Raw genomic sequence first — 14,054 nt, 5'->3', positions numbered from 1 at the left:
ATGAATGAACTGGCCTCATTCCAGACCCATTCATAAAGTTCTGTGCAAAAATCACTGAAACACAGAATGGTCTATCACATTCCTAACACTTTGAGACCTTATGACAATTTCAGATCAATAATAATATTCTGCCTGCTTATGCTCTGTGATTTCAGGAAAGAAATAGAAATCTTCCAAAGGAGTGTCTGAGCACTCTTCCCATAGCCTGAATGGGACTAGACTTGTGCATGCTGCTGCTGCTGGTGCTAAGTCGCTTCAGTCGTGTCCGACTCTGTGCGACCCCATAGACAGTAGCCTACCAGGCTCCTGTTTCCCTGGGATTCTCTAGGCAAGAACACTGGAGTGGGTTGCCATTTCCTTCTCCAGTGCAGGAAAGTGAAAAGTGAAAGTGAAGTCGCTCAGTCGTGTCAGACTCTTAGCGACCCCATGGACTGCAGCCTACCAGGCTCCTCCGCCCATGGGATTTTCCAGGCAAGAATACTGGAGTGGGGTGCCATTGCCTTCTCTGAGACTTGTGCGTAGACACTGACTATTCAATGGAAAAATCAGTAGCAAAATAAAACACAATTCATCCTGGAAGCCTTTATATAATGGTATAACAAAATAGTGTTAACTTCAAAGATAAATATGACAGTTGCAGAAAGGGAACAGGCACATTGAAATATTAGTAAAATATTGCTCCCTGTAAATTATGCACTTAGGTTAGGAAGACAAACTTGGTTAATTCTTCTTCAATTAAAATTGTATCATTAAGAACTACACATGGCTAAAAGAAAACATATCAGTTGTGGGTCCCACACAGAAAATTCTCTCAATGCTGGATTAAAAGTCCCAGAAAGGTTGAATGACAGCATGAGCAAATGAAGCTAATGGGTCATATGTTATCAGAAAGGTGACCCTGGCATTTCAGAGGAAGATGCAGCATTTCATGTCTGGATACGACCGATAAAGAACAACCATAACAGCATGAGCTCTAAAAATTATTCTATGGTTTACTTGAGAATTAATTTCTAATAATAGTTTTGTGGTTGTTACCATGTAATGAACTAATTTTATTTTGGTACTTTTGCCAAACTGTGCTTGTTTAGTACAAGTGAATCAAATTACCTGCACGTTTAAGTAGAACAGGGACTGGTTCTATAGGCACGATAGTAGAATGGAAACAACACTCAAATGAGAGTCAGTGCCCAAAGACCAACTCCAGCCTCCACACCTAACCCTTGAACAAGTCACCTACACTTTTCAGCCACATCTTCTCAAATGCTATAGGGCTTAGTTGAACCATATGATTTGTTATTTTTCTTAACACATTAAAATCAATTATCCCCGAAATGGTGTTTTTGTCCTATTATCTATTTTAGTACATCATACTGCATTATAGCTAGTTACCTGCCTCATAAATTGCATTGTCAGTTTCTCAAAGCCGAAATTTATCTTTTATCTTACCGAATGTGTATATCAGATATGACAGATTTTGTCTCTTGTACCAACTCGAGTCAACTGAAGCACTGTGTTGAGTACATCAGTTGGGTCCAAGCTCAGCTATATTTCCTATGAACAAACGACAAAGGCATAACATCAAAGGTGCCAAGTATCTTCAATGTCTTGTTTAGACAAAATAGTCTAACAAATGATCGATACATGAATGAATTAACAAATGCATAACTGTGCATATGTTATGAGCCCTCATGAAATAAAATGTGTAGCTATTATAAAATGTTGTAATTCTAGAACTTTCCTCATGGTCATGCCAGGTGGCTCATTGGTAAAGAATCTGGTTGCTAATACAGAAGATGCAAGTGATGAGAGTTTGATTCCTGGGTTGGGAAGATCCCCTTGAGGAGGCAATGGCAACCCATTCCACTCCACTCCAGTAGGCTTGCCTGAAAAATCCCATGGACTGAAGGACCTGGTGGGGTCCACAGTCCACAGGGTCACAAAGGATCAGACATGACTAAGTTGACTGAGCACATATGCATGTATGCCATTATCAACTATTTACAGAGTGCAAGCTAATTCAAGAGGGAACAGAATTCTTTCTGACTAGTTGTATCATCTTGATGTAATATCAGTGAGAGGTAATGTAAAAGTGAAAGATAGAAAGTTTAGTCCATTCTTTAATAATGGTGTAAATCACTCTTCTAAGGAAAAACATGTATTGCCTGCCATAATTGTACATATCTTTCTACCTACCAGTGTTGCTTCATTGAGCCAACTCATGGACCAGGTGTTATTCAGATTGCAAAATAATATTCCTGAAGTGATTGCATGAGAAAGTTGATCTGTCATACTAAGAAAGGTTTTCTCATAACATTAATGATGTGAATTTAAGTACCATTCTTGCCTAGAATTCTCTTAAAGAAAACTGGTATGCCATGGCACTTAAAAATTGAACTTCAAAGTGAGGATGAGAGTCCCTCTATGGTCTCTTCCAGCTCTAGGACTGTAAAGTTTACACGGGGATCCCATCTCCATTCTTCAAAGTATGAAATGATGTCTTCTGGTTTCTCACCAATGTGCCAGATTGAAGTTGACACAAGTGTGTAAGTGAGCTTTGTGCCAACACTGGAGATGTAGGAAAAAAGTGAAAAGAATATTTAGATGGAATAATGTATGATATGCTAATGTCTGGATAGGCTTACAACAAATATAAAGTTGATCACTGTGTTTGTTGTTTTTTTTTTTTTTAACACAAGCCTTAAGAAGATGGATGTAATCTAACTGGTCTTATTCATTAATTGTAAAATTCATTGAAAAACAAAGATTTCAAGTTAGTAAAGAATGAAAGAGATGGTACAGACATCAAGATAGGAAGGTGCTGTTTTTTTAATTTACAAAAGATGTTTTTCCTTGATATTTATTTCAAAGAGTATCATTGCCTAAAATGTACATGCATGTTCTAGGAGATCAGTGTGTACTTGAGTGTCCAGAAGGACCAACTCCTTAGGTGTGCAATGTGTGTGGTCACCCAGGGCCCCAGACTGAGAAAGACCTTGTGCTTGGTGTGAAGCCTGACTGTCAGCATTTTGAAATTATGGATAATTTTTGGACAAAGATTCATATTTTCAATTTATACTAAGACCCACAAATGACATAGCCAGTCCTCATAGTCAGTCAAGACATTCTGAAAGAGATAAGACTTGAACAAGGCTTTAACTTGTGAGACAGAATTTGGAGACTTTCGCAAGTCACTGGGGAGACACTTCAGGAAAGGTGCAGAGAATACATTTTCCATCAAAATGAGAGACAAGATAGGTCACGTCAAGCCTCAAATGCTGAGTAAGAAGTTGGGCTAACTTGTAGACAATAGACGAAGGTAGCCAGGGAAGATGTTTGAGATCATAAATAAAATCAGTTTTTAAATAGGATTAACCTAGCAATGGCATGTCATATGAGGGAAGGTGGGACAAAGAGAAGGCATAAAGAGACAGTTTGAAATCTACTATAAACTTAAGGGTCAATGCTCATGGAAGGAGAAAATATTTCTCTCTGGACCTAGTCTGAGTACTGTGCTATCAGATAACACAGAGCTCCTTTACGTCACTTCCAAGCCTAGATGTAAGGGAAGTTACTCCACATTCTCTACCTGCAATTTTTTCCATCAAAGGTATATTAAAGCAAGTATTCCTTAATGGCAGAATATATATCTGTATACCCAAAGCTTAGCATAGGACATAGAAATAAATATCTGTTGAATAAAGTAGCAATAATTGCATAAACAATAAAAGAACTATGAGTCAAATATTCTCAGTAATCATGTAAGACAAACTTTGCACCAAATAGGATGGAGTTGAGAGTAAATCAAGAAAGCATATGACTGACAAATTGTATACGGTATATTTCATGTCTCATTTAGTTTAGAAGCACTAGATAAATATAGAAATGACACTATGCACTTAGATCCTTTATTAGTCCATCGAAGTTGCAATAACAGAATACCATAGTCTGGGTGGCTTATACACAACAGAAATTTATTTCTAAAAGTTTTGGAGACTGAGAAGTTCAAGATCAAGACACTGGCAGATTTGGTGGTACTGTGTCCTTACACAGCAGAAAAAGTGAGAGTACTCTCTGAGGTCTGTTTTATAAAGGCCTAACAAACACCATTCATGAGGGCTTCACCCATGCTCATACTCTGATTACCTCCAAAACATACAACCTTCAAATACTATCACATTGGGGATTAGGTTTTAGCATATGAATTTGAGAAGGACGCAAATGGAGTCCTTTTACCTTGGTCATTTCTGTTAATCTTAGATAAAGGAATACCCTTTTCCCTCACCACTAGGGGAAAGAGAGTCAATGTACGCATGACTGGATAAGAGACATCTTTCAAGAATCAGGATACAAATATGCTATCTAAGTCTGGCATCCACTGTCAAGTTAAATATCACACTCCTTACTCCTATATGTGTCTTTGGGAAAGGAGTAACACTAATGTGATATACATGACATTTTCTCATCCACTTAGTATTCTTAATATAATCAATATTGTCACCTATTAAATAAATTCATTATAATAAAATTTAATTATGTAATTATGTCCTGTATTTTCTTGCTTTGAGCTGATCATAATTCCCAATCTTCATTTTAACTAAGATAATAGACTGATCCTATAAATTTGTGACATTTTGTTTATAATACCAAATAATGCAATTTGAGTTCATCAATGAGTCATCAACTCACTTTTTCATCTTTAATCTATGTTACCAAGAAAAACTATATGTATTTTTCTTAGTACTTAACATTTTTAGAATATATGCTGAAATTAAATACTAAGGTCCTAGAAATGGCACGGTAGAGCCATTTTTGCCTACTTTTAATCTTCAATGCACATTTTTTTTCTTAGGCCACACCTCCCAGTATGCAGGATCTTAGTTCCCCAACCAGGGATTAAACCCATGCCCCCCTGCATGTAGTCCTAACCACTGGACTTCTAGGGAAGTCCCCTCAATGCATTATTGGATGCATTTAATATTTTATCATAATGGAGATAAATATTTTCATCAAGGAATATTTTGTCTAGTATTTTCTTCACTGGGAACAACTAAAATTTCTATTTTAGATAACATGTCCGATTAATTAAGCATGTGAGTTAACACAGCAACTTCTTAAAAAATATATTAAACTCATATTGCCATGAACATAAACCCCATTATATAAAGGTCTAAAACACTTGTAAAAAGAATAAGTATATGTATATTATCTCCTTATTGTGATAAAGTTCTTTTAGCAGATTATCCTCTGGGAAAAAGAAATATTGTTACCAGGAAAATATTTTAGATATCCAAGATTTTATGTCAATAACATTAATCATATCTAATAATTAATATCTCCTAGCTGATACCCAGTTTTCTGTGTTAGAAGATCTTTTTTTAAATTACATCTCATAGAATTTATATGCCATTCTCCTTTGTTTTATAGAGAGGAATGGTTCCTTAGTCTGTTTGGTGGGGGCTGGGGATGCCAGAAGTACCCTACGTGAGCCCATTGAGAAATTTATATAAACCGTAAATGAGACCACAAAAACTGCCAGTACCTAGTGGGTTTCTGGCTAAGCCATTCAGCATGAATTCACTGTTTGTAAGAACACTCAAGTTATCTTCTTGTTCAGACAATTAATTCCCCAGACCTTTTCAGGGTGCTTACTACATGTACAGCATTCTTCTAAATTCTGAAAAAAATGCTTTTTGAGTACCTTACACTTTTGAAACATTTACTAAGAGTTCATGTGAACATTGTTTCATTCAATTCCCCTCAAACATGGTTAGAGACAGTGCAGCTATTATTATTCCAATAAAGTACCTTTCCCAAAGTCTCAGGGCTAGGAAGATGCTGAACTAAAGTTAGAATTCAGGTCTTCTTATTGTGAGTACAGAGGTTTTCTATAAGAGAGAAAGATGTGGGATAACATACATCTAAAATGAACCAGGCACTTACCAGAAAACTTACTATAACCTATGGAGAATGTTGATATCCAGTTCATCGAAGGAGTGAACACCAGTTAAAGAAATATTCCTCTTGGCTAAGAATGCATTATAGTGTCTTCTAACAGATAACATTTATCAACATTTACTGTGTGCCAAACACACTACTATGAGCTTCACTTGCATTATCACATTGAAGCTGTGAGAGAAGCTCTGAGCAATACAGCAATTTTTCCAAGTTCAAAACTTAATAAGTGGCAGAGCAGGGACTCATGCAATTCTGTGTCATCCCTAAGCCTGTGTATACTCTTTCAGCACCTTTTTCTGCTGTCTTCCTCTGTAGTTTCTTCCTATTTCTCTTCTAATTTCTGTAAGAGGAGAAAAAGAAGAGGACAAGGAGGTATTGCCAGATACAGAGAAGGAAGGAAGCAAGCCATTCATGTACTCTCTAGCTCACCTGATGAGCATTGGCTGCCCTAGTGCCCAGCTCAGCTCTGGGAATGCCCAGAGGACCTCTGGAGTGACTTCCAAGAATGTCAAGTTCAGAGACAGGAACAGAGCGCTAATGAAGGAAAACTAAACAGTGGCAGAACTCATGAAGAAAGGTTTAAACAAGAAGGAGGCACTTGAGTTGTGTCTAAAAGTATCTTTGCAGGCAAAGAAAGGAGAACAAGCTTCTGCAACAGAACAGGCTGAATTATGAGAGGTATTCCTGCATAGGAAGGAATGTGAGGTTAATGTCATAGAAGGACAGAATTCAACATAGGAAGTAGAATCATGCTCTGAGGAGCCTTCTGTTGAAACAAGGAGATTAGACTTTTCCCAAGGCAGCAAGAGTCAACAGACACTCAGAACAGTGACGCTAACTGTGCTTCCATTTTTAGGAAGTCTCAATTATCAGTCTTATGATGGGTGAGCAGGACACTTAGTCCAAGTGAATGCCAAGAAAGAATTGGACTTGAGTGGAAGGATGACATTTCCTGTATCATATCCAAATCATAAATAAAAGTTACAGCGATCTAACAACTGCTCGAATGAACTTATGTGACCAAGAGATATAAATGACTTAGAAGTGTCACTGCTCCCACAGAGTGAACAGAGCCTCTTTCTTAAAGATCCCCACCTTGTTCATCCACTCAACAGATAATTATCAAGCGCCCACTCTGAGGCATGCCCTGTGCTAGGTCCACAATGCTTGGAGAGTTGTGTTTGGCACTGGTTGCAGGGAAAGTTCTTTTGAAGCACCACGTAGCACTATTTGTTCATAAAGCGAAAGAAAGCAGCAAAGGAAAAGGCAGGGTATAAAGCAAGTGTCAAAGAAAACAAGATAAGACAGAGTAACTCCTAAGAGAGAAAAGTGAAAATGAGCTTTAAGCTTAAGAAAGCAAACATCTGCTCTAAGTAGCCATTTCATTAAAAGTGCACTAAACTGTGGAAGTTCTCTCCCAGGAACTACATACTGTGGGTTGAGATTAAGTATAATAGGCTCCCACGTGAATTCTTCTCATTACTTCTCATGAAAATCAGTAAATCTCCTGAAAGGGTAATTTAGGTTTAGTGTTCACCATTCATTTTTCTTTTAATCTTCTCTGTTTAGAATTGTAAAAATATAATTCAGAAATAATCCAAAAGAGGAGGAATAGGCCCCATGAGTTGAAATGAGGCAATTTCAACTCCTCACATAGCCTTAGCATTAATACATAAGTAATGGGCTGTAGACTTTTTATTCTTGATAGATGGTGATGGAGCTTCAGCCAGTTTCTAGAGTACTGCATGCTGTTAATTGCAGGAACCAAATAAAGGACAGGATAAGAAAGATAATCTGTACTGTACTTCACTCTCCTGGATTCTTTGGACCTCTTTGTGATTTTCAGTGCAGTCTCTTCTTAATCCCATTAAACTTTTCTTTCACTATAATTTAACAAAAGGACAAAGGTTTCAAGACTTTTATCCAAGACAAAAAGAAATCAATTATTTGGGAAGAAAAATATCTGGAAAATATAATTTAATCACAGAAATGTGATTTTTATGGAATAATTTTGTCAAAAATAGCCTGAACAATGACTTACAATCATTGCTTTTTCTACTGTTAAACTACCACCAATCAATTTGTGAAATTGAAAAACAAGCAAGTAAAAAAAAAAAAAAAAAACTCCATGTGCAGTCTTTCAGAAATGTTACTTCTGAGAAGAATAGTCCTCTATTCTTTTCTGGACCTCTCCTTGGCTTTTCCATTAAACATAGACTCTATTCTAGGTCCATGGTATGCACATTTATTCTTGACTAATTTAACTGAGTACCCTATTAGGAGAGCATCTTAGAAAGCCATGGGGAAAAGGATATTTCACACCTAAGATGGATCCATGCTATATAAAGTGGTAAAAATATTTAAACTATTTTAACAGAATTATAGGGCTTTCCAGGTGGCACTTATGGTAAAGAACCTACCTGCCAATGCAGACAGATGGAAGAGACACAGGTTCAATCTCTGGGTTGGGAGGATCCCCCTGGAGGGGTTGCACAGCAACCCATCCAGTATTCTTGCCTGGAGAATCCCATGGCCAGAGGAGCCTGGTAGGCAATGGTCCCTAGAGTCACAAAGAGTCAGATAGGATGAAAGCAATTTAGCATGCACAAACAGTGTTATATTATGCAGATGTGAGACTAAGCTATGGCTTATGATGTTTACAGTTTGCTTTTGTTTCCCCAAGAGAAATCAAAGGTTTTGCTAAGTGAAAATTTCTTTTTCAGATTTGAAAGAAATGAGCCTTAGTCTGGTACACATGAGAAAATGAAATTTTAATAACAATTTTATCTAAGGAAAAGAATAGTAGAGGACATTCAGTGGACAAATATCACATTCCTTGAAATAATTATTGTGACATTTTAATGCAGTCTCACTAAGAAGCATTCCCTTGTAAATGACTGAACCAGACCATGTATAAAAATTATTTCATTAGACAAAACTTCAATACACTTAGAAGCTCCTATCATAAGACTAATGGGAAAGGGGGAAAAAAAAAGAAATGAAATACTGAAAAGAAATGTCCTAAAACATAATATACAGCTAATTGATTGATTTAAAGAAATACACAACATTTGAGAGGTTAAAAACTTCCAATAACTTCTCACCCTGTTATGAATGCTAAGACAAAAAAAAAATCCAACAGATTTTCAGAAATTCCTCTCACTTTCATGAATTTTATATAGTCCATTAGTTTATTTCAAAATGGAGGTAAACAATTAAATTCATAAATACTCATTAGGATGCTGCCCTCTAAGGACAAACAAATCATTTTTTAAGATAATTCACCCATTCCATAAACAAATTAAAGATATCTAATCAGGGGTGCTTCTCCATGTCTTGTATTAGTCACTCTTTCAAGTGCCCATGAAAGAGGAGTGTTGAGTTTTTTGAAGATGTCATTTCAAGCTGCATCCATGTACTCTCATTCCAGGGAATTGTTTTCAATTGCAACATGGAAAGTGAAGAGCATATTGGAGTTTTGCTATGTCATTCTCTGAAAAGAATACCTCATGAATTGTAAATACCAGATCTTCATGAAAACGGGAAATCCATCTTTCCTGTTAAAGTAAATGAAAGACAAGATTAAGTAATGAAAGATTATACCAGACATCCTAAAGTGTAGGATGATCACTGATCCCATGAACTAGTACAACTAAAACTTAATCTCCTTGGTACTTATTGATCTCCTTGATACAACTGTTCTTCAACTATGTTCTAATCATTGTGCTCCCAACAAGGATCAGGTGTTTTGTGTCTTCTCCGTGTTTTTTAATTGCTTTGATTAACAGAGATTCAGGCTGACCCTACTCCTGATGGTGGTGGTTGTGGAAGGAATAAATCAATCTCTCTTGAATGAAAACATATGGCTTGAGACCAGCACTCTTGCACCTAAGCACCACTTCATTCTGTTGCCTACAAAAGAAGCCATTCAATAAAGCTGTGCAAGATAATCTTTTAACTACTGTTGCCTCATAATTCCAAGAGTTGTTATTCCTTTCAATACTGCTTTCTTGCCACAAAAATAAGCCTGTCTCTGAATAGCAAAGCAATAACTTTTGTGCACTATTTTTCCTAAACTTTTAAAGATATGAATTTGTTTGTAAATATTTCTTAAATATTGTATCTGCTAAATCATTATATGCAATATTAAATGTTCGAATGTGGTATTAGCAATTGTTGAAAACATAGCTTCCATGTGTTCCTTGAAGTGGGGCATATTTGACTTCTGAAATGTCGTCAGATAAATTGTAAGGCCAAAAAATGGGCCCTTTGACTGAATATGCAAAGTTCCCCTTAAACCACCTTGAACTAGGCAGATTTGCAACATTTTAAACTGGCACTTCATCCCTCTTTCAGCAAGCATCCTCTGCAGATTTAATGATCAGGAACATCCTTCTGATGCATGCTGGGAGATATGGCTGCAGGGTACAGACCACAGCAGACAGTGTGTCAGATGAGGCAGAACTTCTTGTTAGGGGTGAGTATGCTAATAGTGCAGTCTGAAGACATGATCACCATAAATTATCATACAAAGAAATTGAAATGCATGGGCTTTGAGCACATCAATACTGTGCATTTTACTTTCGATTTTACAATATATGTTATTCTTGCTTAACCTTTTGCCTTTGAAACGATTATATGGTAACTTGCTCCTTAGAAACAGACAAAACCTACAGATCCAACTTCAGGTTCCCAAACACCTTCAGTACTAGGTGCTTACTAGGTGTTTACCCAACTTAATGCCAAAATGATATTTGTAACAGTTGAGTCACAAAGATACTTGAACAGTAGAGAAATAAAAATTTTGTGTATATGTATGTGGTTTTCCAAACGTAAAGCTACTGGAACCCCTAGGCATCCCTAGGCATTTTTTTTTTCCCTCCACTAACATCTAAATTCTGCTTCCTGAACAGAAAAACTGCATGCCTAATATAGTGACATTTGCAATTGTTAAGTGACAAGGATTGTTAAAAAGTCTGAAAATGTCAACATACAGTCTCTCTGTGCAAAAATGACAGTTAAGTGGCTTCCAACTATGAGCAAGGCTGCCAAATTCTACAACCCTATGAAGCTATATCTTGTTTGAATTAAGTAAATGCCTACAGCACTAATTTCTTTTAGCACATTATTTGCCAGTTTGGGAAATGCCGCTCTAAGCATGCATTTTCTCTTTTTCTTTCTTCCTTTCTTTCTTTTTCTCTCTCTTTTTCCCTTTCTTTCTCTGCCTCCTTCATTTCTTTCTTTCTGCCCTTTTTCTCTTTTCCCCCCTTTTTTCTTTCTTTTCTTTTTTGTTTTTTTTTATGGAGATACAATATATCTGCATAAAAATTAAAAAAATCATGTTTGTATAGGTATACAGCTCAAAGAAAAAAATCATAAAGTAATCATACCAAGAGATTGCTATTTAAGACAAGAACTAGAACATTACCAGAATCCAACCCCTCCCTTTTTAATCTCAAAAAAATCAAATTTGACTGGTGTGACTACTGCATGCTAAGACCCCTTGCATGATCTCAGCAAAGAAAAATTACACAATGTGTAACAAAAACTTATATCTTACATTAACTTGTTTTACTCACTTGGAGTGTTTTCCAATCATAATTTTCAATAATTCATTAACATTATAAAAATCTTGAGCAGGAAATACAAGGCCTATGTAAGCTTCATCATCTGTTTTAGTTGTATATGTCACCCAAGGTTTATTGATTTGGGGTAGTGCACCTACATCTACTATTGGTCCAAGTAAAACATTGGTTTGAAACAGATGTGTATCTGGGTGAGTGACAGCATGCTCATTTTTTGCGTGTGTTTGTTTCTATTCCGAAGGTTATTTGAATTTGTCTCCAAATTTATAGCAAGAATGTGTATCTGTATTACTCTATTATAAAACATCAATTTTTAAAGTGCTCATCCTCTCATGATATTTAATTTAGCTAATATTTTTCCTTTATGCCTTGCAAGTTACAATGCTTATGGAATGGCAGACCACACACTGCAGTCAATTTTATAGAAAATAGCTTTCTTCTCTCACTACAGTCTGTTTTAGATTATGTGTATTTATTGTGTAGCACTTGCCTAGTAATTTAGAATGATGCTCCTAAAATTGGAGCTTTCTAAATGAATAACACAATTTAGAGGCTGATAACAAGAAGCCAGGTATTTTTACAGGGCTGTGAGGGGCATATTTAAGTGGCAAAGTAACATTCTGCTTTGTAAGTAAAATTAAACTCAACAGCGTTTAGAATATAATTCAGGCTCGGCTTTTTTGTGTTCTGTTCTTTTAGCCTTTGGCTTTTTGCCTAGGAGATGATAAAATGCAGAAATTTGGAATTACACTCAATAGCAATTTCAAACAGGTTGCTATTGTCTGAATATTCATGCAACATTCAGCTCAAGCTTTCATTTGAAGTGAGTTGTTTTAAGTCACCAATTTTCTATTATATACTTGTATTATTTTTCTAAAACTAGTAAAAATAGCTTGCCTCTTCTGCCTGGTTGGTCTCAGACAGATTTAAAAGTTGAAGTAAAGGTTCTGGGTTGTTTTGTGTTTTTTTTTTTTTTTTTCTTTCTGAAGCTTCCTGGTCATTGAAGGAACTCAGATGCTTGAATATTGCAGCTCTTAATGTCGTAAAATGAAACTCAAAATTAGTTTTACCCTGTCTTCTTCTTTCTCCCATTCCTCCAACCATTGGTTTGTAAACTTGGGGCATTCTAATAGTTCAGGCGACAGGACCAAAGCTGAGCTTTCTAGATGAAGGTTTTCTATTGATGGTTATAGTTTTAGCAGCAGAATCCTTAAAGCACACTTAAGAGTGTCATAAAATGAGAATGGTAAAGACAATTTCACCATACTTCATATAGGATACCTTCATTGTATTGCTCAGAGAATGTGGAACATTCTTAGCTAACAAGGAATATGTTTTCATAACTCTGTAATTCTATTTCCATGGAAACTTAGGGGGCTAAAGTATATATTCTCCTCGATAACCTGGGAGATAGTCTCCCTTCCCATTAGAGAAAGTCTATGAAATTCTTTTGCACATCTTACCAAACCCTGAAATTCTTCACTTGGCCCCACATGCACACTAGATTGGGGCTCAGGTGTGTGGCCCTAAGACCTCATCAATGCTTGTTCAGAATCTGAGCTTCCCCAACTAGAGCTGCTCCATGTTTCTCTTCTCACTCACTGCTTGAAAGCTCTTTTTCCCCCAAATGCTTCTTTCCACTGTTGCTTTATTTTGCTTGTGAATGTCAGTGCTATTATTCACCTCTAATCCACCATTATCATCCTCCAAAAATTGAATTTTCCCATAAATAATCATCTGAAGCATAAAATTGCTTGCTCTCATATACTTAATATTCAGTGAACCAGCCTTATAACAGCACCATGCATAATTTGGAGACCCATAATAGAAGTAATGAACTTAAAATAAGTTATTTTGCCAGAATATAAAAAGAAATTAAAGCCACACCTGGACATCTGTGCACAATTTAAGTCACTTATTCAAGTGTGATATAGCAACAAGAGAGAAAGTAAATCTAGACAATGCTGCAGGGAACCTCTTTAAAGATGGATAAAACTGTATTATATTCTCCATGGTAAAGGAGATAGACCATTAAGGGATAACCTCACTGATGGGAATACACAGTTTATAAAGAACTGATACTCCCAAGCATTATGCTGCTGCTAAGTCACTTCAGTCGTGTCCACCTCTGTGCGACCCGATAGACGACAGCCCACCAGGCTCTGCCATCCCTGGGATTCTCCAGGCAAGAACACTGGAGTGGGTTGCCATTTCCTTCTCCAACGCATGAAAGTGAAAGTGAAGTCACTCAGTCGTGTCTGACTCTTTGCGACCCCATGGACTGCAGCCTACCAGGCTCCTCCATCCATGGGATTTTCCAGGCAAGAGTACTGGAGTGGGTTGCCATTGCCTTCTTTCCCAAACATTATGAGAGGTGACCAAACACAACATAAAACACAACAGAGAAAGAAGTATTAGTTTTTTGTTATTTTATTTTACAAACTAACTGTCAGAAATATGTTTCCCAAAGAGAATATAAGGGTAAGAAACTATCACAGTTTAAAGAATAAAATG

At 36.6% G+C, this 14,054-nt stretch overlaps 1 protein-coding gene across 1 annotated transcript in view; it reads left to right on the top strand.

Moving 5' to 3' along the window:
• Positions 1 to 14,054, top strand: part of CNTN5 (contactin 5) — a 1,662,845-nt gene that overhangs the window by 1,491,553 nt on the left and 157,238 nt on the right. The window contains exon 16 of the mRNA XM_027979105.3: positions 10,312 to 10,432. Within this exon, the coding sequence (XP_027834906.2) occupies positions 10,312 to 10,432 (121 nt within the window). The remainder of the gene's footprint in view (positions 1 to 10,311; positions 10,433 to 14,054) is intronic.

Source organism: Ovis aries, chromosome 15, assembly GCF_016772045.2.
Source record: "Ovis aries strain OAR_USU_Benz2616 breed Rambouillet chromosome 15, ARS-UI_Ramb_v3.0, whole genome shotgun sequence".
NCBI lineage: Eukaryota > Metazoa > Chordata > Mammalia > Artiodactyla > Bovidae > Ovis > Ovis aries.
This window is presented reverse-complemented; position numbering and strand designations above follow the sequence as displayed.